The following is a 27,185-nucleotide window of genomic DNA, read 5'->3' on the forward strand; positions in this document are numbered from 1 at the left end:
GGATTTATACGATACACAGCCCAAAGAGAGAAAGGGTAAAACTTATGAAAAAACTGTTATTAGACATAGCAATTAGATTGAGAAACTCTCATATAGACCTATTAGGAGTTTCAGAAAAAGAGACTAGAGGCAATTGCAGATAAGCAATAATTGACAAGGTAATTGCTGAGAATTTATCAAAATGGAAAAAACAGGCCCAGTGCAATGGCTCACTCCTATAATCCCAGTACTTTCGGAGGCTGAGGTGGATGGATCACCTGAGGTCAGGAGTTCAAGATCAGCCTGGCCAACATGGCAAAACCCCATCTCTACTAAAAATACAAAAATTAGTCAGGCATGGTGGCAAACGTCTCTAGTCCCAGCTACTCGGGAGGCTGAGGCAGGAGAATTGCTTGAACTTGGGAAGCGGTGGTTACAGTGAGCCAAGATCACACGGCTGCACTCCAGCCTGGGTGACAGAGCAAGACTGCATCTCAAAAATAACACAAAAAACAAAAAACACAAATCCTTAGTTGGAAGACACAGCCTTTTAAATTGCTATAATGCAGCAGATGAGACTGCAGACAATTGAAGATAAAGGGAACCATCTTAAAAGCTATTAGAAAGGAAAGACATTAACTACAAAGGAATCTCAGCTAGGAAGCATACTGCGGATCATCAGCAATAGTGTCAGAAGACATCAAGATATTATCTTAAAAGTATTGAGGAGAAATATCTAACTAGAATGTTATAACCGTTTAAATCATCCAGGAGGAGGGGCAAAATAATAATATGTTCAGATACATAAATTAAAACAGTTTACCACCCAAAGACTTCATTAAACTGTTAGAGGCTATACTTTACCAAGTATAATAGGAGGGAAAGTGTGGTATGTAAGGAACAATCATTAATATAAGAAACAAAAAAAAAATTAATACAATTTGGCCGGGCGCGGTGGCTCAAGCCTGTAATCCCAGCACTTTGGGAGGCCGAGGCGGGTGGATCACGAGGTCAGGAGATCGAGACTATCCTGGCTAACACGGTGAAACCCCGTCTCTACTAAAAATACAAAAAAATTAGCCGGGCGTGGTAGCGGGCGCCTGTAGTCCCAGCTACTTGGGAGGCTGAGTCGGGAGAATGGCGTGAACCCAGGGGGCGGAGCTTGCAGTGAGCCGAGATCGCGCCACTGCACTCCAGCCTGGGAGACACAGCGAGACTCCGTCTCAAAAAAAAAAAAAAAAAAAAAAAAAAAAAAAAATTAATACAATTTAATTGTAAAGGTTAAAAAGAAAATATTTTTTGTTTTTTTCCCGAGATGAAGTCTTGCTCTGTTGCCCAGGCTGTAATGCAATGGCATGATCTTGGCTCACTGCAACCTCCGCCTCCCAGGTTTAAACCATTCTCCTGCCTCAGCCTCTGGAGTGGCTGGGATTACAGGTGCATGCCTCCAGGTCCGGCTAATTTTTGTGTATATGTATTTTTAGTAGAGACAGGGTTTCACCATGTTGGCCAGGCTGTTCTCAAACTCCTGACCTCATGATCCGCACACCTTGGCCTCCCAAAGTGCTGGGATTACAGGTGTGAACCATTGCGCTCGGCCTAAGAAAATAATTTTTAAATAAAAAATTTTAATTAAAAAGGTAAAACTAAATCTTTGAGCAATAACATGATGGAGGATGTCAATGGGTAGTTAAAATGTGCTAAAATATGCTTTATGTTTGGAGGAAGAGAGAAATATAAAACTCATTTAGACTTTATAAGAAAATACTCGTTATATCTTTTTAATGTTAAGAATAAAAATACATTCTATAGGTTTTAAATCAGCAGAACTGAAAAGAAAATAACAGAAGTATTATCTAAACAAAGAAAACATAAAAGAGGGGACAGGGACAAATGAAGGGATAGTAAATGGAAAACAGAAAAGATTATAGAAATAAATCCAAGAGGCTGGGCGCGGTGGCTTACGCCTGTAATCCCAGTACTTTTTGGGGCTGAGGCGGGGGGATCACGAGGTCAGGAGATCAAGACCATCCTGGCTAACTAACACAGTGAAATGCCATCTCTACTAAAATTACAAAAAATTAGCCGGGCGAGGTGACGGGCGCCTGTAGTCCCAGCTACTCGGGAGGCTGAGGCAGGAGAATGGCGTGAACCCGGGAGGCGGAGCTTGCAGTGAGCCGAGATCGCGCTACTGCACTCCAGCCTGGGCGACAGAGTGAGACTCCGTCTCAAAAAAAAAAAAGAAAGAAAAAGAAAGAAAGAACTCCAAGAATATTAAAATCCCAGTAAGTGGATTATTTTAATCAATTAGAAATATGAACTGTACACCATATGAGACATTTTTAATTTTTTTAAGTTTTAAAATAAAGAATTACAAATGCCCAATAATCTTATGAAGAATGGAAATTAAATGGAGGGACTATTTAAAACCTATCAAATTGTTTAAAAGTTGAAAAGTCTCACAATATGAAGTGTTGGTAAGGCTGTGGAAGAAGGAGAAGTCTAACATGTAGTAAGTAGGGATATAAATTGGTACGATCACTGTGGAGAACAATTTGGCAATATCTAGTTACTTTATAGCTATATAGAATACTTACCCCAACTATTATTCACGTGTGTGTGTGTGTGTGTGTGCACGCATGTCCTAGAAGAACATGCAAATGTGTGAAAAAAAAAGACATATACAAAAACATTTGAAGTTGCATTATAATAGGAAGAAATAAAAAATCAGTTAAATGTCCATCATGGGAATGCACACATGAATATTGTCATACCATGGAATAGTATCAGCAGTTAAAAAGAATAAATTTAAATAGCAAATAAAATAGATATTTCTTCAAAAATCATATTGAGATAAATAAGAGTGATCAGTATGATCTTTTTTATAGTGTGTTGCGAACACGATAAATAATTCTATGCATTATTTATGGTTAAATGTATATGTAGTAATTGCATATAAACATGCATGGGAATGATCAGATTCAAGACTGAAGTTATTACCTCTTGGGAGAAAGGAAAAGAATTAGCATCAGGAAGTGCACACAGGGGCTTTGACTCTACTCTTTTGTTTGATTTCTTAAATATATGTGGCAAATATGGCAAAATATAATAATTTAATAAAGTTGAGTGGTGAATACTTGGGTGTTTTCGACATTCTATCCTTTTCTGTATGTTGCAAATATTTCCCAATTTTAAACTGTGCATTCATTAAGGAAAAAAAGATAGTAGGGAGAGTTTGTAATTAGGGACATCCTAGTTAGCCAAATGATTGAATAATTTACTGTGATGGAGAAATCCAAGAATAAAAATAGAAATGTGGTAATTTTCATGTATCATTTCAGGCACATGAATGACCACTACACAAACCTCTACCCGCACCTGATCAGGAAACCTTCCATCATGGATGAAGTGCAGGATTTTATGGAGTACGTATCCTAGCTTTTCTCTTTTCGTTGTTTTTAATGCTGCAGGGACTGAATCTGTAATTTCAAGCAGCAATTTTTTCTTTGCCCATTTCTTTTTTAAATCTCGTTAGCAGGACTCTACAGTTGTTCTTGTAGTAGGGGATAGCACTTTTTGGTAATGGCATGAAAACTGGTTGCAAACAACATGCTCTCTAATGTCAGCTCTTTCAAAGGTTGAGTTGAGTATCCCATAATCAATTGCTGACACGGTTAGAGGAACATCACCAGTGTAAAGTATCAGTGTTAAGTCCCTGGATCTCTTCCTCCTGGAGGCCCTTCTCCTTCTTGCAGGGATCCCCTCTCTTCACTCTTTAAGGTGTTTCCTTTTCATGAGCCTGCAACTAATCCTAACTGAGGTCTTTGATAATATCTAAAGTCATAATTCTTAACACCCTCTGAGAATATTTCCATTTTAATAGAGTTTTCTGAAGACTAAAATTTTAAATGTGTTTACACTTGTGGGATGACAGGAGATTAATTTGGGGACAGAAAGGCTCTTGGGTTGGCCCTTCAAATTGCACTCTAAGCAACCTCTTCATGAAATGCTAAATTTACTATAGAGCTTCAGTTAAAAACCACTGGGCTACATCCCATGAAGCAAGGACATTATTCTAAGACTGATCTAGTGATTGCCTGAACAAGTCAGAAATAGTTTTCAGTATACAAAATTATATCAAATCATCCCATGAAAGTTCAGAGAACTGGAAGAATGAAAGGACCATTAAAAAATGACATTTTTGCTACCATGCTGGGACAGAGGCATTGAGGCAGTTCCTGATAACAACTGAAACGGAATGAATCATAAGCTATGCAAATGATCTGAGAGAAATACAGATATCAACCACCTTGCCCTTAGATTTTGTCCGGTTGTTTAACTTTACTACTTCTACAACTAAAAGTAAGGTTAATCAATGTATCTTTATTGACTTAGTAAAACATTGTGGTTTTACACAAAATGCATTTGGATAGTCTCTCCTCGACATGTTTAGGTCTCATATCACAGGTAGGTCAGCATCACACTTATGCTTTTGTTCGAGATACAGCCCAGAAGAAGCTGTGAAAGAAGAATCAAAACCCTAGGGAGAAATTAAAAATCAGTTAGAATTTTCCCTGAAATCCTTTGAGTGACTGGAGTGTTACCAGATCTAGAATTGAAATCACATTAGCATAAGTGTCTGAGTAATTTCTCAATGCTGGTTTGATTGACCTGTGAATGAGTAACTATTGAGACTGTAGTGCAAATCTGATTTCTCTTCCAGGAAGCAAGATAAGTGGACCCGGAAAAATATCAAAGCATACAAGGATGACTCATTTTGGAGACACACAGGCTATGTGATGGCACAAATAGATGGTCTTTACGTAGGAGCAAAGAGGAGGGCCATCTTAGAAGGGACAAAGGTAGGATTTTAAACAAGCTTCTCAGAATTTACACAGTACAGTAAGAATATTGAATGTTATCTTTAAAATAACATTCCAGTTTAGAAGCAGATCAAAGTAGAACTACAGTATACATTCCTTACAGCCAAGAACCGTCATAGCTGTCATATTGTGGCACCTAATTTACAAAATTACAAGCCCAAAACACAAGTAAGCCAACTTGTTTCTGTGTGTTTTCAATCTCCCATAATACTGGGCTCAGGATTAGGTTAAAAAGCATGGTATGAATGTACTGGGTTTTTAACTAATCTGATAAAACTAGTGTTTTAGACTGCATGCTCATTAAGACAAGATGCTTAAGTATGTAAGTTCTATGTTTCCCACACCCCACAACATTCATGTAAACACATATCCACACAAACACATATGCATTATAATTCTGGGGGAAAGCTTTACTGACTCACTGAGGCTTCCAATGTACCATTTGATATACTTCCAAAAATTGTGGATATTTTGTTTCCTGGGATAATATATGTATAAATGAAATATGTATATTATGTAACTTTTTGTCTATTTTGCCAGTATATATGTATATAATATGTATATTATATAACATATTACATTTATTACGTTTTGTCTATTTTGCCAGTATATATATATATAATATGTATATTATATAACTCTTTTTGCCTATTTTGACCAGTGTGTGTGTATATATATAAAATTAAGTGCACAGCTTTTCTTTGAACTTTTTGTCTATTTTGTCCAATGTGTGTATATATGTATATATACATATATATGCACATATATACATGTACATGTCTGTGTCTGTGTGTACATGTGTGTATATATGCGTGTATATACACATATATGTTGATAAATGTCAAAATAATGTCCAGTGAAAGCAGTGAGTTACAGAAAAATGCATACAGTAAGACTCTAACTTTTTTTTTTGAGTCAGAGTCTTGCTCTGTTACCCAGGCTGGAGTGCAGTGGCACAATCTTGGCTCACTGCAACCTCTGCCTCCTGGGTTCAGGTGATCCTCCTGCCTCATCCTCCCAAGTAGCTGGGACTACAGGCGTGAGCCAACACTCCCAACTAATTTTTGTATTTTTGGTAGAGATGAGGGCTCACCATGTTGGCCAGGCTAGTCTCGAACTCCTGACCTCAAATGATCTACCCGCCTCAGCCTCCCGAAGTGCTGGGATTACAGGTATGAGCCGTTGCACCCAGCCCATACAATATGACTCTATTTGTGCAAATTCAAAAAAGGTAGAGTTTTAAAAATATATCTTAAAAAAATATATATATAGGTGATAAATATATTATATATAGGTGATAAATAATAGAGTGGCAGGTAATGAGCTATACAAAATTTAGCATAGTGGTGACCGCTGGCAGGAAAGGAGTGAGATGAGATTGGAGACTTCTAAGGCACTGCTGATGTTCCATTTTTTAAACTGTGTGTTGACTACATCGGTGTTTATTTATTTTTCCTTAAATTGTATGTATACATCTTTATTCTTTCAGATGTGTAATATCATCTGTCCTTCCGCTTCTAAGCAGCATTCCAACGTATGGATATATTATACAGTATAACAAAAGAAATGCAAATATCAATTACAGTGGGATACTGTTTTGCACCTATGAGATTGGAGATAAACTAAATGTTTAATATGTTTTTGAGGATGGAAGAGTTTTATTTATTTATTTAGAGACAGTGTCTTACTCTATCGCCTAGGCGGGAGGGCAGTGGCTTGATCTCAGCTGCAACCTCCGCCTCTGGGGCTCAACCAATTCTCGTGCCTCAGCCCCTTGAGTATCTGGGAATACAAGCATGCACCACCCCGCCCGGCTAATTTTTGTATTTTTAATAGAGATGGGATTTCACCATGTTAGCCAGGCTGGTCTCGAACTCCTGACCTCAGGTGATTCATCGGACTCGGCCTCCCAAAATGCTGGGATTACACTCATGAGCCACTGCACCTGGTCAGAAGAGTATAATTTAAACAATTCGTATGAGAACAATTTGGCAATATCTATTAAAATCTAAATCACTTCTAGGAATTTATCCCACACATAGACTCAAACATAAGCAAAATGATGTGTCCAAGATTAATTATTGTGGCATTGTTTATAATAGCAAAAGACTAGAAGCCACTTGAAAACTCATCAAAGAAAACACTAGTTAAAAATATTATAAAACATCCATACATTGGAATGCTGCTTAGAAAAGTGAAGACAGGCCAGGTGCGGTGGCTCACGCCTGTAATCCCAGCACTTTGGGAGGCCAAGGTGCGTGGATCACCTGAGGTCAGGAGTTCTAGACCAGCCCAGCCAACATGGTGAAACCTCGTCTCTACAAAAAACTACAAAAATTAGCTGGGCATGGTAGCAGGCACCTGTAATCCCAGCTACTTGGGAGGCCAAGGCAGGAGAATCGCTTGAACCCGGGAGGTGGAGGTTGCAGTGAGCTGAGATCGCGCCATTGCACCCCAGCCTGGGCAACAAGAGTGAAACTCTGTCTCAAAAATAAGGAAATAAATAAATAAATAATAAAAATAAAAAGAAGAGTAAGGACAATTTTTACATCCAATATAAAAACATCCCCAAAATATTAAGTGAAAGATATTAAGACAAAAAAAAAAAAAAAATCAAGGTGAACAACAGTGCATATAACACACTACCATGTATGTTTTTAAAAATTGTATTTACAAGACATTTTTAAAACTCTGGATCCAAGATCACAGTGCCAATAGGGAAAAATCAAAAATCAAAAAACTGGCAGTATATGCAAAAAAACTAGCAAAATGATTAACTAGAAATGGTAGTACCTGAGCAAATGGAGAACAGGAAAAGGAGGAGACTTTCTGCTATAAACATTATCATAATTTTTAAAATCTTGAATAATAAATGCGTAACTTATTCAAACAAACAAAACAGAGATGATATTTATATAAATAAAAATTGGATTGAGTTTTTGCTTTGGTTTTAGTTTTTCGGTTAAAATGTTATTTGTGTTTGTCTTCCCACCACCTCTACCCCAAAACCAATTTGTTGATGCCTAACCCGGACCTGCTCCAGCAGACTGAATCTTCCTGGAGCAGTGCTCTCCAGTTTACACAAAGTTCATGTTTAAGTACAATCTGATAACGGCTTCAGAGTTAATGCTGGCCAGTCAGCTGGTCTTACGGTTAACACACAATCAAAACCAAAAGCTTCTTAGTTGAATGTTTTTGCTGTGTAGCAGTGGTTCTTGTCTAAGAGTGGTTTCTCTCCAGAGGACACTTGGCAATGTCTTGGAGACATTTTTGGTTGCCAAAACTGGGAAGTTGCCACTGATACCTAGTGGGTAGAGGTCAGGAATGATGCTAAACATCTCACAATGCACAACAACCGAAAAGAAAGTATTAACTGGCTCAAAATGTCAGTAGTGGCGAGGTTGAGAAGCACTGCTGTAGAGTGCAAACAGAAAGCTCTACTTTACTCTCCAAGGAGCCACTCCCAAATTCTGTGGCTATCAAAACATGCCAAAACAGCTCTTCTAAACTATAAAGCCATAAAAATTATTTTATAAGCTACAATAAAAATCTAGCATAAGAGACTCTTCGGAAATATTTTTTTTTTTTTGAGATGGAGTCTCACTCTGTCACCCAGCTGGAGTGCAGTGGCGTGATCTTGGCTCACCGCAACCTCCACCTCCTGGGTTCACATCGTTCTCCTGCCTCAGCCTCCTGAGTAGCTGGGACTACAGGCGCCCACCACCACGCTCGGCTAATTTTTGTATTTTTAGTAGAGACGGGGTTTCACCATGTTAGCCAGGATGGTCTCGGTCTCCTGACCTCGTGATCCACCCACCTCGGCCTCCCAAAGTGCTGGGATTACAGGTGTGAGCCACTGCGCACAGCCTGCAAGGGAATAATTTAATGGGACCCTAACGAGAGGAAAAACAGGAAAAGATGTCTGTCACAAATCGATGTTAAGTGCAGTCTTTGTCCTTTCCTAGCCAATGACCCTGTTCCAGATTCAGTTCCTGAATGCTGTTGGAGATTTATTGGATCTGATTCCCTCACTCTCTCCCACAAAAAACAGCAGCCTAAAGTTTTTTAAGAGATGGGACATGGGACATTGCTCTGCTCTTATTAAGGTAAGACATAGCAGCTCCTTTTGCCTTGTTCTGGTTCTTACAGACTTTATCTATATAGCGCCCAAGTATAGCAACATCTCATCACCCCTGGCTATACCAGTGTATCAGCTCGTGAGTTCTTCAATGGTAGAAGTTAAGAACTGGAAGTAACTTTGATGGAGATAATTTTAAGTACCTGATGTTACATCTATTTCTTCCACCATTCCTCCCATGCTGTGTGCACCTGCGCCACTTCCACCTTCTAGAATCTTCCATTTTGTTTTTTTGTTTTGTTTTGTTTTTGAGCTGGAGTCTCACTCTGATGCTCCGGCTGGAGTGCAGTGGTGTGATCTCGCCTCACTGCAACCTCTGCCTCCCAGGTTCAAGCGAGTCTCTTGCCTCAATTTCCCAAGTAGCTGGGACTACAGGGGTGTGTCACCATGCCTGGTTAATTTTTCTTGTTTTTTTGGTATAGACAGGGTTTCACCATTTTGGCCAGGCTGGTCTCGAACTCCTGACCTCAAGTGATCCGCCTGCCTTGGCCTCCCAAAGTGCTGGGATTTTGAGTGTGAGCCACCATGCCCAGCTAGAGTCTTCCATTTTGAATGTTAGAAGGAAGAGTCTGTTTGGGGCCACATTAAAGGTTAATCTTGATTCCTTGGCCATATTTTCCAGTAATCAATATAGCAATAAACATTTACCTGAAAGGGCACAATCCCTGATTGCCTCTTACACTTAAGACAATTGCAGTCAGTTAGCTATGTACATCTGTGTAATCCACTATGATTCTGGCTGTAGGTTCTTCCTGGGTTTGAGAACATCCTTTTTGCTCACTCAAGCTGGTACACGTACGCAGCCATGCTCAGGATATATAAACACTGGGACTTCAACATCAAAGATAAAGATACCAGCAGTAGTCGCCTCTCTTTCAGCAGTTACCCAGGTAAATGAATTTAAAGAAACATCTGAGCACTCGGAGTACTATTCCCGGATAAAGCCTTAGTGACTCCGTGTTAACTGCAATGGGAGAAGAAATGTTTAATGGCTAGTATATATTAACAATCAATCTGATTTTCAGAGTGCTTTTGAAGAAATATAGCTCAAATACTTTTATTTAATAGAATGACATAAACAAGGTTACTAGAATTGCCAAATAGAAGACACTTCGTAAATGTAAATGGCTACATCTAAATTTATTTCAACAAATGCCAACTGAGTATGTATCATGTACAAGACACTTTGCTAGGCTCTGCAGCAGAAGCAATGAAGACATGGCTGATCCTGCGCTCAGGTACCACCTTGAGGGCCTGTAGTGTTTCTTTTATTTACTGCAATATCTATAGCACTTAACCTTAGTGTGTGGCATCAAGTACTTAATAAATTGCCAAATGAATGGATGAATGAATGTGTAAGTTTATAAACTTTACATTATAGTCAGGAGGACAATATAAAGTGTAATATGAACAAGAGTAATAATATTACTGAATACTGTATGTACTACAAAAGAAGTGTAACCAGTGTTGTCCATTCCAAGGGGGTGAGACGCACATCTGATTGTTGGGGAAAGGAAAGAGAGGATGACCTTTGAGATAGACCATGAAGGATGGCTAGAATTTGAAGAAGTAGAGATGGACGGGAGGACAGTCCCAGTAGAAGAGAGGTTGCAAATTCCTGGGTCTAAATGCAACAGGCAGGTGATGTAAATGAATAAAGCAGGTCTGGTTTAAGAAAACAGAAAGTGGAGGCCGGGCACGGTGGCTCACGCCTGTAATCCCAGCACTTTGGGAGGCTGAGGCTGGAGGATCATGAGATCAGGAGATTGAGACCATCCTGGCTAACACGGTGAAACTTCGTCTCTACTAAAAATACAAAAAAATTACCCGGGTGTGGCGGTGGGCGCCTGAAGTCCCAGCTGCTCGGGAGGCTGAGGCAGGAGAATGGCGTGAACCCAGGAGGCGGAGCTTGCAATAAGCCGAGATCAGGCCACTGCACTCCAGCCTGGGCGACAGAGCGAGACTCCATCTCAAGGAAAAAAAAAAAAGAGAAAGTGGAAACAAGCGTAGCAAACATACGACCCATGGAAAGGAGGTAAGGATCAGCTTTCACTGTCTGTTCTCCATCCAAGAATTTCCAGATCCTCCAACTTAGATCAAAACATGTATTTAAAAAAACAAAACTCACTCTGTAAATCCAACAAAGCGTATGTGTTAGCATGTGTTAGCCCCAGCCTCCTCAAGAAACATGAAGAGCAAAGTCAAGGGGAAAACACTAAACATCTAAGAGTTCGACTGGATCCACTGTAACCAACATGACCTTTAATTACATATCTGTAACTTATGGGGTGGTTATACCAAACACCTGTCATATCTATCTACCTTTGTCAGAATATGTTTGGTCTTCCTATCAGAAATTCCTTTTTATTTTTAGAGTCAGGGTCTCACCCTATCACTCCGGCTGGAGTGTAGTGGTACAACGATAGCCCACTGCAGCTTTGACCTCCAGGGCTCAAATGATCCTCTTGCCTCAGCCTCCCAAGTAGTTGACACTACAGGCACACATCACCATGTCTGGCTAATTTTTAAAAATATATTTTATTTAGATGGGATCTTGCTACATTGCCCAGGCTGGTCTTAAGCTCCTGGGCTCAAGTGGTCCTCCAGCTTCAGCCTCCCAAAGTGCTGGGATTAAGGTGTGAGCCATCATGTCCAGCCCCTATCAGGAGTTCTGACCAAGGGCATAACCCAGTATTTCTCTGTCCTTGTGACCTGATCCTTTCTTTAAAACCACTTTGATTTCATCTTTGTCTTAGTTTGCTTAGTTGTTTTAGCATTGAGGGGGACTAGGGACTCCTCTCTCTGAGTTAGACTGTGCTTTGATTCTTTCACATTCTATTACACTGACATTTAAGGACAGCAAGAGACAGAGCAGTCCACTATTCTTCCTCTTCCTCATCTTTGTGATAAAATGCAACATTCAGATGTTATGTGCACTGCTTTGAAATCTCTGTGAAATACAATGCTCTCCAGTAGTGTTAACAGTCCTGGACCCCAGAGGTAGTGATGGAGAAGGTCATGGAAGGTTTTCTTACAAAATGTATAATCCCGTTAACATTTGCATATGTATCCTTCCAGATGAGTTACACAAATAGATATCATAGATCATATGTAGAGCTTTTTGGAGCAATTGAAACTCCAAGAGAGCAAAAGACACTTTTATATATACCCCAAGACGTTTTTACAGGAGCCAATGGAACAGTGGGATTCATATTTTCTCTAACTGGGCAGCTTTGTTCTCAGCACCAAACAGGAAAAACATGTGCAGTCTCATTTATGTTACAAATTATTTTATTAAGGGACCAGCAACATTGGATTCATTGAATAGACATGACATAGAACTATGCTTTGCAATGAAGCTCATGCCATCTTAGCTGCTGAGTCCAGAACAAAGCTGGATGGCTTCCTTGTTTTTCTTTGATGGAGGAGTGCCATGGTCAATTGAATAGGTTAGGAGTGTCGAGTCATTTTTTCATCAAAGAACGCAGAGCCTGGAGGCTCTTCAAGATCTGTGCAAGGATATTAAGAATTCCTGCGTCAGTAGTTGAGAATAATGTACTGTGTTTTTGAAATTTGCTAAGAGAGTAGATCTTAAGTATTCTCCCTACACACACGACACACAAAGGTAGCTATGTGAGGTGCTGAATATGTTAATTAGTTGGGTTGTGGAAATCATTTCACAGTGTATAGGTGTATCAAAACATCATGTAAACCTTGAATATATACAATTTTTATTGTCAATCATGCCTCAATAAGATTGGAAAAAAGAGGATGGAAGTGAAGTTAATTAGGAATTAAGCAAATAACTTGTGTTGACGTAGCAGTTTGTATGTTTGTATTAAAATTAAATGGAGGCAATATAAAAATTAAAAACAAACGAAAAGAATTCCTGAGTCAGAACATACAGATCAACTCAAGAAACGTTCCTGACTTGGCTGAGGCACGTTAGAGATGATGGTAACTGGGATGCTACAACTACCATCATGCTAAAGATACAGAGAATTCTGAGGATTTCATACGCTCCTATCCACCTTTTACGACACATCATGGCCTTCCTGCTAAATTTTTTGGAGTGATCGTCAAGATCATTGCCATGAAAAACGCTGAAGCTTCAAGATGGGATATTTTGTGTATTTTCTGAGGTTTGTAGGAAGGAAAAAGGCAGAGCTTGGACAGCTGCTAAACTCTTTCAACGTATGGAGTCCAGCTGCTTTACTTTGGTGAGCCACATCTTTCTCGCTGTAAAATGAGGCTAATAGAACGCTTGCTTCATACAGTTGTAACCATTATATAGTTTATTCATCCACAACTTTCTGTTAAATTGGGCTAGGCAAAGGATTGTTGATGGAGACCGGCATAGACACAATTCCTACTGTCACAGTTGACTTTCTGTTGAGACGTAGAGGCCAATAAAAAAAAAATGACATTAGAGTGTGATTTTTGTAATAAGAGAAAGACTAGTCTGGGAACATTGAGAAAGCTAAGAGAAAGGAAAATTTAAGTCGAGGCACAAAAGACAAGATAATTTAGCCAAGCCCAATGGGGATACAGAGGTAGAATGTTCCTTGAGGAACAAACAGTATATGGGCAAGAGACAGCATCAAGAAGGCCAGAGAGAGGGAATGAGGCACGGCATGAGGCCACTAAAGTGACAAGTGAAAGGGACATGAGTAGATTTGCATTTGTGGATTATCTGGCCAGTTAGAGGAGGACAAGAGAGGCTGCCAGCAGAACATTTAGAAGGCTGGTGCAATAATCCAGGCAACTCAAACCACCATATTTTGTAAATGGTCAATCAGCATATGGATGGAAGCTTGATAATCCCTCTTCCAGAGGATAACAAATATGACTGCTGAATTACTGAAACACAACGCAACGTTATGTGTCCTCCTGTTGTCCTTGCAAGAATCCTTGAGGGATAATTACCTAATAAGAATTGTCAGGACACTCCCCAAATTGTACTCTAGCATAGGAGAATAGAAGGAATAATGGTAATCCTTCACATTTATCAATAATACAAAAGGATTTGCTGCCTTCAGTACGCCCAAACGTATTGAAGCCAGTCTCATGCTGTACGTTCACCAGAGCCTCAGTTCACTCCATAAAAATAGAGGTGGTTATAGGTTAAGAAAACAGAATAATTTTTATTAATTTAGAAAGAATTTAAGGTGATTTGGTTGCTTAACAGGCTTGGTCTTTTTTAGTCTTTTCTAAAAATACAAAGTGGAGATTGAGGAAATTATTTCACCTAAAGAGGCTAACATGCAATACCCAGGGAAAGTCAAAAAGTATACCAAAGTATACCAGGTGCTGATAACCTCAGTACCACCCTTAGGTCTGGGCGCAGGAACCCCCACCCTCCCAGCTTGGAATTACATTCCTGAAAATTACCTAAATCCCCCTCCAGCATCCTGAGACCGGCCAGGTTGGCAGTATCTTGACCTGTGTCTCTGGGCGTCCAGTTTAGACATGCCCAGGATGTCTCTGGGCATCCTTTCCAGAAAATTTCTAAATCCCCCTCTAGTGCCCAAGACTGACCAAGATGGCTGAGCCATCCAGGTCAGCTTCTCTGAGCCCAGAAAACAATGCACATGGGCCTTTGTCCCACATCTCCCTATCTGGGGGCTCTTCTCCTCCACTCCTGCCCACACATGGGTTCAACAAGATGCCACAACGAGCTCTGGGACTCAAGCCTATGGCCTGGTCTTGGTAAGCAGATTCCTCTACTTGGCCCTCACAGTATATATTTTTTGCGAGATGGTGCATAACCTAGCTATCAGAATGGTGGTCGCGATGACCTGGGGTGGCTCTCATGTCAGAGCATATGTTCAGGGATCTATGCTACTGAAAGCCACCTCTTACCCTTGGGTTTCAGCATGCAGCAGGGGAGGACAGTAAAGTGCAAGCGAACTTCGACCTATGAGCTCCACATCTGGCCCCTGTGGTGGCCTCCTCACCCCTGCAGCTGTGCACCGTGTGTCAGGCAGTCCTTGGGGCAGGCTAGGCCTGGCCCCTCTGAGGCCTTTTGAGAACCTTGCTCTACAACACAAACGGGCCTTTGTAGCAAATCTTTTGCTGCAGTTGATGATGTGACTTCCTACTGTCTTGAGTCAGTCTTAAAACAGATGGATTTTTCTTGTGGGATTGGGACAGCTCTTCCAGCTTGGCTTACAGGCTTCTCACTTATCCTGCCCACTGGTACCCATGGGTGAGGAGTGAAGGTGGCGGAGGGTTCAGCATGAAAAGAGATTAGGCTCATGAAGACTTGACTTGACTTAAATTGTGAAGACTTAAGTTATGAAGACTTCGCTTAAATTTTCCTGGGGCTTTGAGCCTATTCTTCTATCTTCTTATGTACCTACTTTCAAGTACATGCACTTAACATTTAAACAGGCTAAGCAGGCTCATGCCTGTAATCCCAGCAGTTTGGGAGGCCAAGGCAGGTGGGTTGTCTTAAGCTCAGGAGTTCAAGACCAGCATGGGCATCATGGCAAGACCCTGTCTCTGCAAAAATACAAAAAAATTAGCCAAATGTTGGTGGCTCATGCCTGTAATCCCAGCTGCTCGGGAGGCTGAGGCTGAAGAACAGCTTGAGCCAGGGAAGCAGAGGTTGCAGGGAGCCAAGATAGCACCACTGCACTTCAGCCTGGGGGACAAAGTGTGGCCTCATCTCAACAACAACAGCAACAACAACAACAACAAAGAGATTACATTCTAGGGAGGCAGCAATTAGCCTAAAGAGTCCAACAGAAAACATGTTGATCTGTGTTTACACCGTAAAATTCCCAGTGTAGCTTTAGTGACCAAAAAACAAATTATCATTCACAATTTTTTTAATACTCTGGTAAGACTTGCGTTTGTGATCAACATTAACAAAGCATAACAAGGATTTTTGAGTCATTAGAAGCTAGGATTCACAGGTGGCGTGATAGTTGTTGCAGAGTCATTAAGAGAATGGTGTTAGGGAACTGCAGAGGCAAGGAGATCTGTGGTGTTTGAATACAAACGGGTTCCAAAAAGTCATGGTTTTATAACAACAGTATTGCTACCTTTTTCTCATGACAAAAAATAGGAACTTAGCCAGGAACAATGCATTTAATAATAAAGAATACAAAGAGATGGTACCTGGATACTATAAAGAATCTTCGCATGCACTGATTGGACAATAGACAAAACAGAGTACGTTTCTCTGCCCACCATCCTAAATCTTCAATGATAAATCATCATACTTCACATGTACCTATGAATTTTTAAATGTATGTTTTTAATCAAATTGTTTGTATAGGCAGGGGTCCTGTTAGACAAACAAAAACACTTGCCTGAGGCACTGGATACCCCAAAAAAAGTGACTTTGAATAGCCTTGTTCTAGAAGTTTCTGTCCCTAACAAGAAGGGTTTTGAATACATGGTCTGTTTTGCCTAGCAACTGCTGAGGCTAAGTAAGGAAGGTAAAAGCCGTGCACCAGCCCTCCCCATATATGTACTTATTTTGGCAATACAAATCAATAATCAATGAGGTAAGACAAAGAGATAAATCACTAGAAGATGATGGCACTGAAATGGCAGCCAATACAATGTGTGAAGACCTCAGCACAAAGATCTGATAGTTTTAACCAATTCAGAGAAAATTCACTTGTCAACAACATTGAGTCTTCCAATCCACTAATATAATCTATTTGTTTATTTAGGTCTTTAATTTGAGTCATATCATGTAGTTTTCAGTATTTAGGTCTTACATACCTTTAAGTAAGTTAAATCCTAAGTTATGTTTGATGCTCCTGTAATCAAGATTTTATTTAATTCTTTTTTCAGTTGCTTGTTCTCATGCATATTTATTGATTACCCATTGCTACATAACAAATTGCTCCAAAAATTAGTGGCTAAAAACAATAATGATTTAGTTACTCATGGTTTCTGTGGATCAGGAATTTAGATAGGACACAGTGAGGATAATCTGTCTCTCCTATGACTGGGGCCTCAGCTGGAAGACTCAAAGACTGAAGGGCTGAAATCTCTGATAGCTTAACTGAGACTGGAGTATGGGCTTCCAAAGCGACTTACTAACATAGCCGACAGGGTGGTGCTGGCAATTGGTTCCTCTTCACTTGGGCCTTTCCTCAGAACTGCTTGTGTGTCCTTCATGGCAAGACCCCTGGCTTCCTCCAGACCAAGCCATCCAAAAGAACAAGGGAGAAATAGTAATGCCTATTGTGACCTCACCTCAGACGTCAACACTCACTTCCACCAGGTTCTATTAATTAGAAGCAAGGTATTATGACCAGCCCACATTCAAGGAAAGGGAATTAGAATCCACCTTTTAAAGAGAAGGGTGCCAAATAATTTGTGGAAATTTGAAAACTACCACAATATAGTATGACTTTTTTTGTACATTATTATCCTGAGATCTTTTTAAATTCACATATCACTTCTAATAGCTTTTTTTATAGATTCTTTAGGATGTTCTATATATACAATCATGTCATCTCTAAATAAAGACAGTCTGACTTCTCCCATCCCTTGTATGCCTTTGTATTTTTGTATGATTGTGCTGGAGAAGACCTCCAGAATAATGGAGACCGTAAGTGGTGAGCATGGAAATCCTTGCCCAATTCCTGACCTGGGGTGAAAAGTATTGTCTTTCACCATTAAGTATGATGTTAACTGCAGATTTTTTGTAGATGCCCTTTGTAATATTAAGGAAGGTCCCTGCTCTTCCTACTTTATTTAATATTTTTATCAATATTAAATAAATGTTGCATTTTTCTGAATTCTTTCTCAGCAACTGTTGAAAGGATCATACGATTTTTTTTCCTTTATTAATATGATGAGTTATATTGATTGATTTTCAGATGTTAAACCACTTGAAATTCCTGGGTTAATCCTCACTTAGTCATGATGTGTTATTCTTTGTATTTATTTTTAGTTCAATTTACTAACATGTGTTAATGATTTTTTTCATTTACATTCATCAGACATATTAGTTTGTAGTTTACTTTTCTTATGATGGTTTTGGTTTTAGGATAAGCTTATCCTCATATCCTAAATTTGGAATTATTTCTTTCTCCTAAATTTTTTAAGAGCATGTATAGGATTGGGATTATTTTGTTCTATTTATTTATTTATTTATTTATTTATTTATTTATTTATTTATTTTTAAAGACAGGGTCTCACTCTGTCACCCAGGCTGGAGTACAGTGGTGTGAACATAGCTCACTGCAGCCTCAAACTCTTAGGCTCAAGTGATCCTCCTGCCTTGGTTTCCCAAAATGCTGAGACTACAGGTGTGAGCCACTATGCCAAGCCCATTTTCTTCTTTAAGTGTTTAATAGAATTCACAAGTGAAGCTATCTAGACATGAAGGTTTTTATTAGTTGAAAAGTTATTAATTGTAAATTTAATTTCTTTCACTGCTACAGGACTATTTCAGTTTTCTAACTCATCTTGAGTTAGTTTTAAAAATGTGTCTTTCAGGGAATTTATCCCTTCTTTCTAAGTTATTCTAAGTTTATTGATATGAAGCTATTTATAATATTTTTCTTAACCTCTTAATGTCTGTAGGATCTGTAAAGTCCCCATTATCATTCATGATATTGTCCATTTTTCTTCTTTATTAAGATAAAATTTCCATTTTTATCTTTATTTTCTTTCTTCTACTTACTTTGCATTTAATTTGTAATTTTTTCTAGCTTCTTAATGCAGAAAACCAGATAACTGATTTTCATCTTTCTATCATAAGCAAAAAAAATGATAAATTTTCCAATAAGCACTATTTTTGGTGCATCTGACAAATTTTGATATATTTTGTGTTCATTTTTATTCCATTTGGAATATTTTTTAATTTCTCACATGATTTATTTAATCCATAGCTTATTTGAAAGTGTATTGTTTAATTTCCAAAAATTTACAGATTTTTCAGATCTTTGTCACTGTTTTCCAATTTTCTATGGAAATTTATTTCCATAGAAATAATCATAAATTAATTGGAAATAAATTTCCATTTTCTAATTTATTCTGAGATTAGAGAGCATATTTGGTACGATTTCAAATTTTTTTAACTTTATTGAGACCTGTGTTATGGCTCAGCATGAGTCTATCTCAATGAACGCTTCATATGCAGTAGAAAATAATGTAAATTCTAGTATTTCTGAGTGTAGTGTTCTGTAAATGTCAGTCAGTGCAAGTTAATTGATAGTGTAATTCAAATCATCTATTTTCTTAACTGACTTTCTATTTGTTAATCATTTACTACAAAATAAATATTTATACCTCCACTGTAATTGTTAATTTGTCTATTTCTCATTTTCTTATCTTTGTTCTCCAATCCCATGGCAGATTATATTTCTCATTTCATTTCTGGTAGTTTTGCTTTATGCATTTTGATACTCTATCATTTAACACATACATTCATAAGTATAGTATATTCCTACTATATGGACCCTTTTATCATTATGAAATGTCTTTTTTTGTCTCTAGGACAACTCCTTGTCTTAATGTCTATATTGCCTTATATTAATATAACCACTCCAGCTTTTTTATGCTTACTGTTTTCATACCAGCAATTTTATTTACACAGCAAGAACATACAGGTATCTGTTATAAATGTCAGAGATCATCTCTACATTTCAGATCTTGACTCAGTTTAAGGGCCAACAAAGGAAGGTTTTTCTCTTTCCATTAAGTTTCTTGCCTTTTTTTTTCTTGTAAAAAGTGTGAGTACTAGCAGGTTCATTACCATAGCATGTCTTTAATTTCCAATTTGAAATCTGATGTGCTGGAGAAAAGTGCATCATAAGTTTTTGTTTTTGTTGTTTTTCCCTTTACAAATTCAAAAGACTAGAATAATGGTAGTCATCTGGAAAAAGTAAATTATACTTTTGAAACTGATGGCTATACTTTTGAAACTGATGCTTAATGACAGCAGTGATTTTTAAGTGTGGTAACAAACGTTTTGGGAGCATATATCCTCTGTCAAGGTGGTACTAGTAACAGATTCAAAGTAGTACCATATCGTATCAGACTGATGTGGGGTGTTTTATGTTTGAGATCAGCTGGTGAGCCTGTTGTTCCTTCATAAATTGGTGCCGTAAGCTAAAGTTAACATATTCATATTTTTCCTACCAATAGTCCTTCACAAATAACTGGTCATAAACTAAAAAAAAAACAATATCTGCAATATAAATGTGTTGTCTATTAGAGATGGAGCTAGATGTCTTAAGGACTTCTAAGTATATCTTAAAATTTATAATGTAGTAGTTCATACTAAGAATCATCTGGAGAATTTTAACGAAATACGTGTATGTTCTAAACCTCATCACTACCCCATAAATGCAGCTTAAGTCTGTAAGTCTGAAGGAGTATGTGTATCCGGGTGTTTTTCTTTTTTCTTTTTCTTTTTTTTTTTTTTTTTTTTGAGACGGAGTTTCGCTCTTGTTGCCAAGGCTGGAGTGCAATGGCGCGACCTTAGCTCACCGCAACTTCCACCTCCCGGGTTCAAGCAATTCTCCCGCCTCACCCTCCCGAATAGCTGGGATTACAGGCATGCGCCACCACGCCTGGCCAATTTTGTATTTTTAGTAGAGATGGTGTTTCTCCATGTTGGTCAAGGCTGGTCTCCAACTCCCGACCTCAGGTGATCTGCCTGCCTGGGCCTCCCAAAGTGCTGGGATTACAGGCGTGAGCCACCATGCCCGGCCTTGGGTATTTTTCTTTCAACTCCTCCAGTACTTTCATACTATTCTGATATATTTTGTTGGTATGAAGCTATGAAGCAAAAGTAGCTACTACCAATGCATACATACAGTATATTGGTTTTAAGTTCCACCTCAAAGTGAATCTTAGAGCCTAGTGTAAGTGTTCCACTTTAGAGATGTACTTTAATTACTACTGTGCAAATTAAGGGAAATTTACGTCATCATTTGATTTTCTAAAACCTAAAAGGAACTGGCCATCATTATGAAGTCTTTCTAGATAATCAAGGGTAGATGGCTGGGTTTTTTTCTTTTTTTCTTTCTTTTTTTTTTTTTTTTTTTTTTTTTTTTTGAGACGGAGTCTCGCTCTGTCGCCCAGGCTGGAGTGCAGTGGTGTGATCTTGGCTCACTGCAAGCTCCGCCTCCCGGGTTCACGTCATTCTCCTGCCTCAGCCTCCCGAGTAGCTGGGACTACAGGCCCCCGCCACCACGCCCGGCTAATTTTTTGTATTTTTAGTAGAGACGGGATTTCATCATGTTAACCAGGATGGTCTCGATCTCCTGACCTCGTGATCTGCCCACCTGATGGCTGTTTTTAATGTGGCAATTAATGTAGGCATTCCTGCTTTCAGGTTCAAATGTGAATCAAAGCATATTTTAATTTGCTAGCACAAATGGAATGTCTTTACTTTCAAACTATTTGTGGTTTTGCGTTTGCTGTATGTCCTTTGTAGACAGATAATGAGTACATTTTGCTTTCTTTTCTATCAAGTTTGAGTCTCTTACTTTTGATGGAAGTGTTTGGTCCATTTACATTTACTGTAAATATTTATATATTTAGATTTAAGTCTGCCATTTCACTATTTAGTTCATTTCATCTCTATTTTGTTTCTCTGTTCCTCCTTTCCTGTCTTCTTTTGTGTTAAACATTTTAACAAAGATTTTCTAACAAAATAGTCTATATTTTAATACTCCAGTTGGCTTTCTAGCTATATCTATTGGCATTTTTATTGGCATTTATTGGCCTTGTTGTCCCTGGGGCTTGTGATATGCATCTTTAACTCATCACAATTTACGTAAAGTTAATAAGCAATTATGTCTACTAAAAAGTATATAGGAACTTAAAATGGTAATTATCCCATTTAGTGCCTTCCATCCTTTATGCTATTGTTGTCATATATATGCTACATCTATGTATGTTATAAATACACCAATATGGTGTTAAGATTTTTTACTTAAAAACTTACTGTCTTTTAAAAAATTAAAACAAGAAGTGAGTGTGTGTGTGTGTGTGTGTGTGTGTGTGTGTGTGTGTTGAGAAGTAAGCTGTTAATTATATTATTTTCTGCTCAAATTTTTTTCTGCATTTAGATTTTTGGTGACTTCAGCTTTCTGGCGGGCTAACTCTGGTCTTCTTTGTGGTTATTTTAAGTTTGTTGTGCTGATAGGAACTGTAAATTAATGTTTTTCATTAAAGGTGGGGCTTTTTCACCACTTATAGCTTCACATATTTTTTCCTCTTTTCTCTGTCTTCTCCCTCTGGGACTCCAGTCAATTATTCATCAGATGCTAAACATTTTTGCACAAGTCTCTGGGGCTTTGTAAATTTTATGTAGTTTTTATTTTTTTCTCTCTGTTTTTCAGATTGGATGATTCCCATTAATCTTCTATCTTCAGGTTTTCTTTGTTTTATTTTTTCTTTTTTAATTTTATTTATTTATTTTGAGATGGAGTTTCACTCTTGTTGCCCAGGATGGAGTGCAGTGACGTGACAGTTCACTGCAACCTCCACCTCCCAGGTTCAAGTGATTCTCCTGCCTCAGCCTCCCAAGTAGCTGGGATAACAGGCATGCGCCACCATGCCTGGCTGATCTTGTATTTTTAGTAGAGACAAAGTTTCACCATGTTGGCCAGGCTGGTTTCCAACTCCTGACCTCAGGTGATCCACCTGTCTTGGCCTCCCAAAGTGCTGGGATTACAGGCGTGAGCCACCGCGCCCAGCCACAATCTTCAAGTTTTCTATTTCCTTCTTCTGCCATCTTAAATTTACTGTTGAAGTATACAGTGAATTTTTCATTTTATTTACTGTACTTTTCAGGTCTAGAATTTCAATTTTGTTCTTTTTTTAACTTCTAATTTTATGTTGAGATTCCCTCTCTGGTAAATCTTAATACTATATTTTCCTGTTTTGTCTTTTTCCACTAAACCCAATATCAAGGCCTACTTGGAAACAGTTTCCAGTGACTTAAGTGTGGGGTCATATTTTCCTTTATCTTTGGAGGTGATAAATATAGCAAATACCACGACTTGATCATTACACAATGTGTATATATATATTTAGTATATTCTTCACCACAAACATTTATCAATTTCTTATGGTAAGAACATTCAAAATCCTCTTTTATAGTTATTTTGAAATATGTAATACAATATTGTTAACTATAGTGCCTGGTAATTTTTGGTTGAAATCTGGACTTGAAAAATAGCACACCATAGTGTCTCTGAATTTGTATTTTTGAGAATTACGTTTTATTTTATTTTTAATTGACATATAATTGTACATATTTATAGGATACAGTGTGATGTTTTGATGCATGTATACATTGTGTAGTGAACAAATCATGGTATTTAGAATATTCATCACTTCAAACATTTATCACTTTCTAATGGTAAGGACATTCAAAAATCTCTTTTAGTTATTTGAAATATATAATATAATATTGTTAACTATAGTAAGCCTACTGTGCAATAGAATACCAGAACTTTTTCCTTCTATCTAACTGTAATTTTGTACCTGTTGATTAAACCCTTCCCACCTTGCCTACCCTCCCCAGCTGCTGGTAAGCATTGTCCTACTCTACACTTGTATGAGATCAGCTTTTATAGATTCCACATCTGAGTGAGATTGTGCAGTATTTGTCTTTCTGTGCCTGGTTTATTTCATTTAACAAAATGCCCTCAGAGCTCATCCACATTGCCACCTATGACCTAATTCGATTCTTTTTATGGCTGAATAGTATTCCATTATACATATATGTATCACATTTTCTTTATCCAGTCATCTGTTGACAGACATATAGGTTGATTCCGTATCTTGACTATTGTGAATAGTGCTGCAATAAGCATGAGAGTGTAGATATCTCTTTAATATACTTATTTCATTTCCTTTGGATAAATACCCAGCAAGGGGTCTAGTTTCACTCCTCTCCATGTAGATATCCAGTTTTCCGAGCACCATTTATCAAAAAGAATTTTTTCCAATGTGTGTTCTTAGTTTCTTTGCCAAAAATCAATTTGCTGTAAGTGTGTGAATTTATTTCTGTATTTTTTATTCTGTCCCATTAGTATATATGTCTATTTTTATGCCAGTACTATGCTGTTTTGGTTATTATAACTTTGTAGTATATTTTGAAGCCAGGTAGTGTGATGTTTCCAGTTTTGTTTTTTTTTGCTCAAGATTGCTTTGACTCTTTGGGGTCTTTTGAGGTTCCATACAAATTTAAAGATTTTTTTTCTCTTTTTATGAAGAATGTCATTGGTATTTTGATAGAGCTTGCACTGAATCTGTATATTGCTTTGATTAGTATGGACATTTTAAAAAGTATTCCTCAAATCCTTAAACATGGAATATCTTTCCATTTGTATCCTCTTCATTTCTTTTGTCAACATTTTATAGTTTTCATCATAAAGATCTTTCACCTCCTTAGTTAAGTGTTTGTTTTTGTAGCTATAGTAAATGGAATTGCTTTATTTTTTTTCTGATTGTCTGCTATTGTCATAAAGAAATGTTATAGATTTTCATATATTTATTTTGTATCCTGCAACTGTACTCAATTTACTTATTAGTTCTAATAGTATTTTGGTGAAGTTTTCAGGGTTTTCCCTATATATAAGATTATGTCATTTGGAATCAGGGACAGTTTGATTTCTGCCTTTTCAATTTGGATGCCCTTTTTATCTTTCTCTTGCCTTATTGCTTTGGCTAGGACCTCCAGTATTATGTTAAATAAAAGTGGTGCATTTGTGTCTTGTTCCAGATCTTAGAGGAAAAGCTTTCAACTTTTCCCCATTCAGTATGATGCTAGCTGTGAATTTGTTATATATGGGCTTTACTGTGTTGAGTTATCTTTCTTGTATATCTATTTTGTTGAGAGTGTTTATCATGAGGGGATGTTGAATTTTTTAAAATGTCTTTTCTAGATCAGTAGATTCAACATCCCTTCAGGGGTTTGTTCTTAATTCTGTTAATGTGATGTATTATTATGTTTATTGATTTGCATATATTGAACCATCCTTGCATCCCTGGAACGAATCCCATTTATTATAGTGAGTGACTTTTTTTAATGTGCTATTGAATTCAGTTTTTAAATATTTTTTTGAGGAGTTTTGTATCTATATTTATTAGGGATATTGGCCCATAGATTTCTTTCTTTGTTGTGTCCTTGTCAGGTTTTGGAATCAGGGTGATGCTGGTCTCATAGAAAGATATTGGAAGTATTCCCTCCTCTTCATGTCTTTTGAATAGTCTTCAAAGGATAGGTATTAGTTCTTCTTTAATGTTTTGTAAAACTCATCAGTGAGGCCATTGGGTCCTCAGCTTTTCTTTTGTGGAAGACTTTTTATTACTAATTCAATCTCATTACTTGTTATTGGTCGGTTCAAATTTTCTATTTCTTCATGATTCAATTTTGGTAAGTTTTATGTGCCCAGGAATTTATTCATTTCTTCTAAGTTTTCACATTTGTTGGCATAGAGTTCTCCATATCACTCTCAAAACTTAGGAAGTTTCTGCTATTATTTTGTTAAGCTTTCTGTGCCCTTCTCCATCTCTTCTCCCTCTCAAGTTTCTTTTTTTTTTTTTTTTGAGATGGAGTCTGGCTCTGTCGCCCAAGCTGGAGTGCAGTGGCAGAGTAGCGCAATCTCGGCTCACTGCAAGCTCCACCTCCCGGGTTCATGCCATTCTCCTGCCTCAGCCTCCCCAGTAGCTGGGACTATAGGCGCCCACCACTGTGCCTGGCTAATTTTTGGTATTTTTAGTAGAGATGGGGTTTCACCGTATTAGCCAGGATGGTCTTGATCTCCTGACCTCGTGATCTGCCCACCTCAGCCTCCCAAAGTGCTGGGATTACAGGCGTGAGCCACCGCGCCCAGCCTCAAGTTTCTATAGTGTGAAAATGTGTTTACTGAAAGGTGTCTCATAGGTCTCATAGGCTTTCTTCATTCTTCAAATGAAGAGCTGTCTTCAGTTCAGAAATTCTTTATTCTGCTTGGTGTAGTCTGCTGTTGGAAGTTTCTATTATATTTTGTCTTTCATTCATTAAAGTCTTCAGCTCCAAGAGATTTTTTTAAATGATATCTCTGTTGAATTTTTTATTCATATCATGAATTGCTTTTCTGATTTTATCAAATTGCCTATCTATATTCTCTTGAATCTCACTGATTTTCCTTAAGATCATATTTAAAATGTTTTTTATGCAATTAGTAAATTGCCATTTCTTTAGTTATTGGAGAGTTATTGTGTTTTTTTGGTGGTGTCATATTTTCTTGCTTTTTCATATTTCTTGTGTCCCTGCATTGATGTCTGGGCATCTGATAGAATGGATGCCTCTTCCAGTTTTATAGAGTTGTTATCATAAGGAAAGATTTTTGCCTGCAGATGTGTCCAAAGGTGTCAGTTGTGTAGGGTGCATTGGCTTTGGTTCCAGGTGGATGCAGGAGTGTAGTCACCATGCAGTTTTTTCAGCTGTAGTCAATGTTAGCAATTTCTATGGATGCCTCAGTGGCATCCTAGCCTGCAGGAGTTTGTATGGCAGCTCTGTCAAGTCATATGCATGGCCTTTCTGCTGGTGGCAGGGGTGCCAGGTTGTTTCATGCACCATGGGTGCACAAGGCCTACTCCAATAGGATTAGACACAGTCTCTCCTCTGGGGGCAGGAGTGCCAGGCTGTTATACACAAGTACATAGGGACTGCTCCTTCAGGGTAAGGTGTGGCCTCCCTGCTGGGTAGGATCATCTGTTCCTTGGGGATCAGGACAGCACATGGGCTCAGGCACCAAGGTTATGGCTGTTTCACTGGGCCTATGCTCTGAGTAATTGAGGTTGAGGTGCTGCAGCCACAGGGATGGGGAAGATGGAGAGCCTCCTAGGCAGCATGGATAGGAACAGATAGGCAGCATGGATAGGTGGATAGGAAACAGTAGCTGCTCGACTGGTGAGTGGTGTGCTACTGTTTAGAAGCACAGTGTACTTGCAGCAGAGCCTCAGGATGGGGAGAAACAAACAGTGGTTACTGGTCCTCCAGAGCACAGTGCACTGCAGTAGTGGCGCCGGTCTCAAGATGGTGCTGTGCCTCAGCAGCTTAGATCACAGAGGAGAAGATGGCACAGTGGGCTCATTCTTTATAATACAGCCATGTGAATGCCAGGCAGCTCCCCAGAATGGGTTCACGGCTTGTGAAAACTGCAGAATTCTCAAGCAGCAAAGACTAGGTGTTTGCA

At 38.4% G+C, this 27,185-nt stretch overlaps 1 protein-coding gene and 1 long non-coding RNA gene across 4 annotated transcripts in view; one reads left to right on the forward strand and one right to left on the reverse strand.

Moving 5' to 3' along the window:
* LOC105481910 (phospholipase B domain containing 1) overlaps positions 1 to 27,185 on the forward strand; it is a 67,719-nt gene that overhangs the window by 22,953 nt on the left and 17,581 nt on the right. Inside the window, exons 3-6 of the mRNA XM_011741703.3 lie at positions 3,321 to 3,404; positions 4,703 to 4,841; positions 8,828 to 8,968; positions 9,746 to 9,890. Of these exons, the coding sequence (XP_011740005.1) occupies positions 3,321 to 3,404; positions 4,703 to 4,841; positions 8,828 to 8,968; positions 9,746 to 9,890 (509 nt within the window). The remainder of the gene's footprint in view (positions 1 to 3,320; positions 3,405 to 4,702; positions 4,842 to 8,827; positions 8,969 to 9,745; positions 9,891 to 27,185) is intronic.
* On the reverse strand, positions 4,343 to 17,294 carry LOC105481903 (uncharacterized). 3 transcript variants are annotated; one of them, XR_011609326.1, is made up of 5 exons: positions 17,062 to 17,294; positions 16,126 to 16,240; positions 9,649 to 9,964; positions 6,713 to 6,807; positions 4,343 to 4,519 (listed from the first exon to the last, which is right to left on the reverse strand). It is a non-coding gene; the product is annotated as an uncharacterized lncRNA (long non-coding RNA). The 3 variants fall into 3 exon arrangements; XR_011609325.1 differs by lacking the exon at positions 9,649 to 9,964 and having other exon boundaries at positions 17,062 to 17,288; XR_011609324.1 differs by lacking the exons at positions 9,649 to 9,964; positions 16,126 to 16,240 and having other exon boundaries at positions 17,062 to 17,284.

Source organism: Macaca nemestrina, chromosome 10 (assembly GCF_043159975.1).
Source record: "Macaca nemestrina isolate mMacNem1 chromosome 10, mMacNem.hap1, whole genome shotgun sequence".
Classification (NCBI taxonomy): domain Eukaryota; kingdom Metazoa; phylum Chordata; class Mammalia; order Primates; family Cercopithecidae; genus Macaca; species Macaca nemestrina.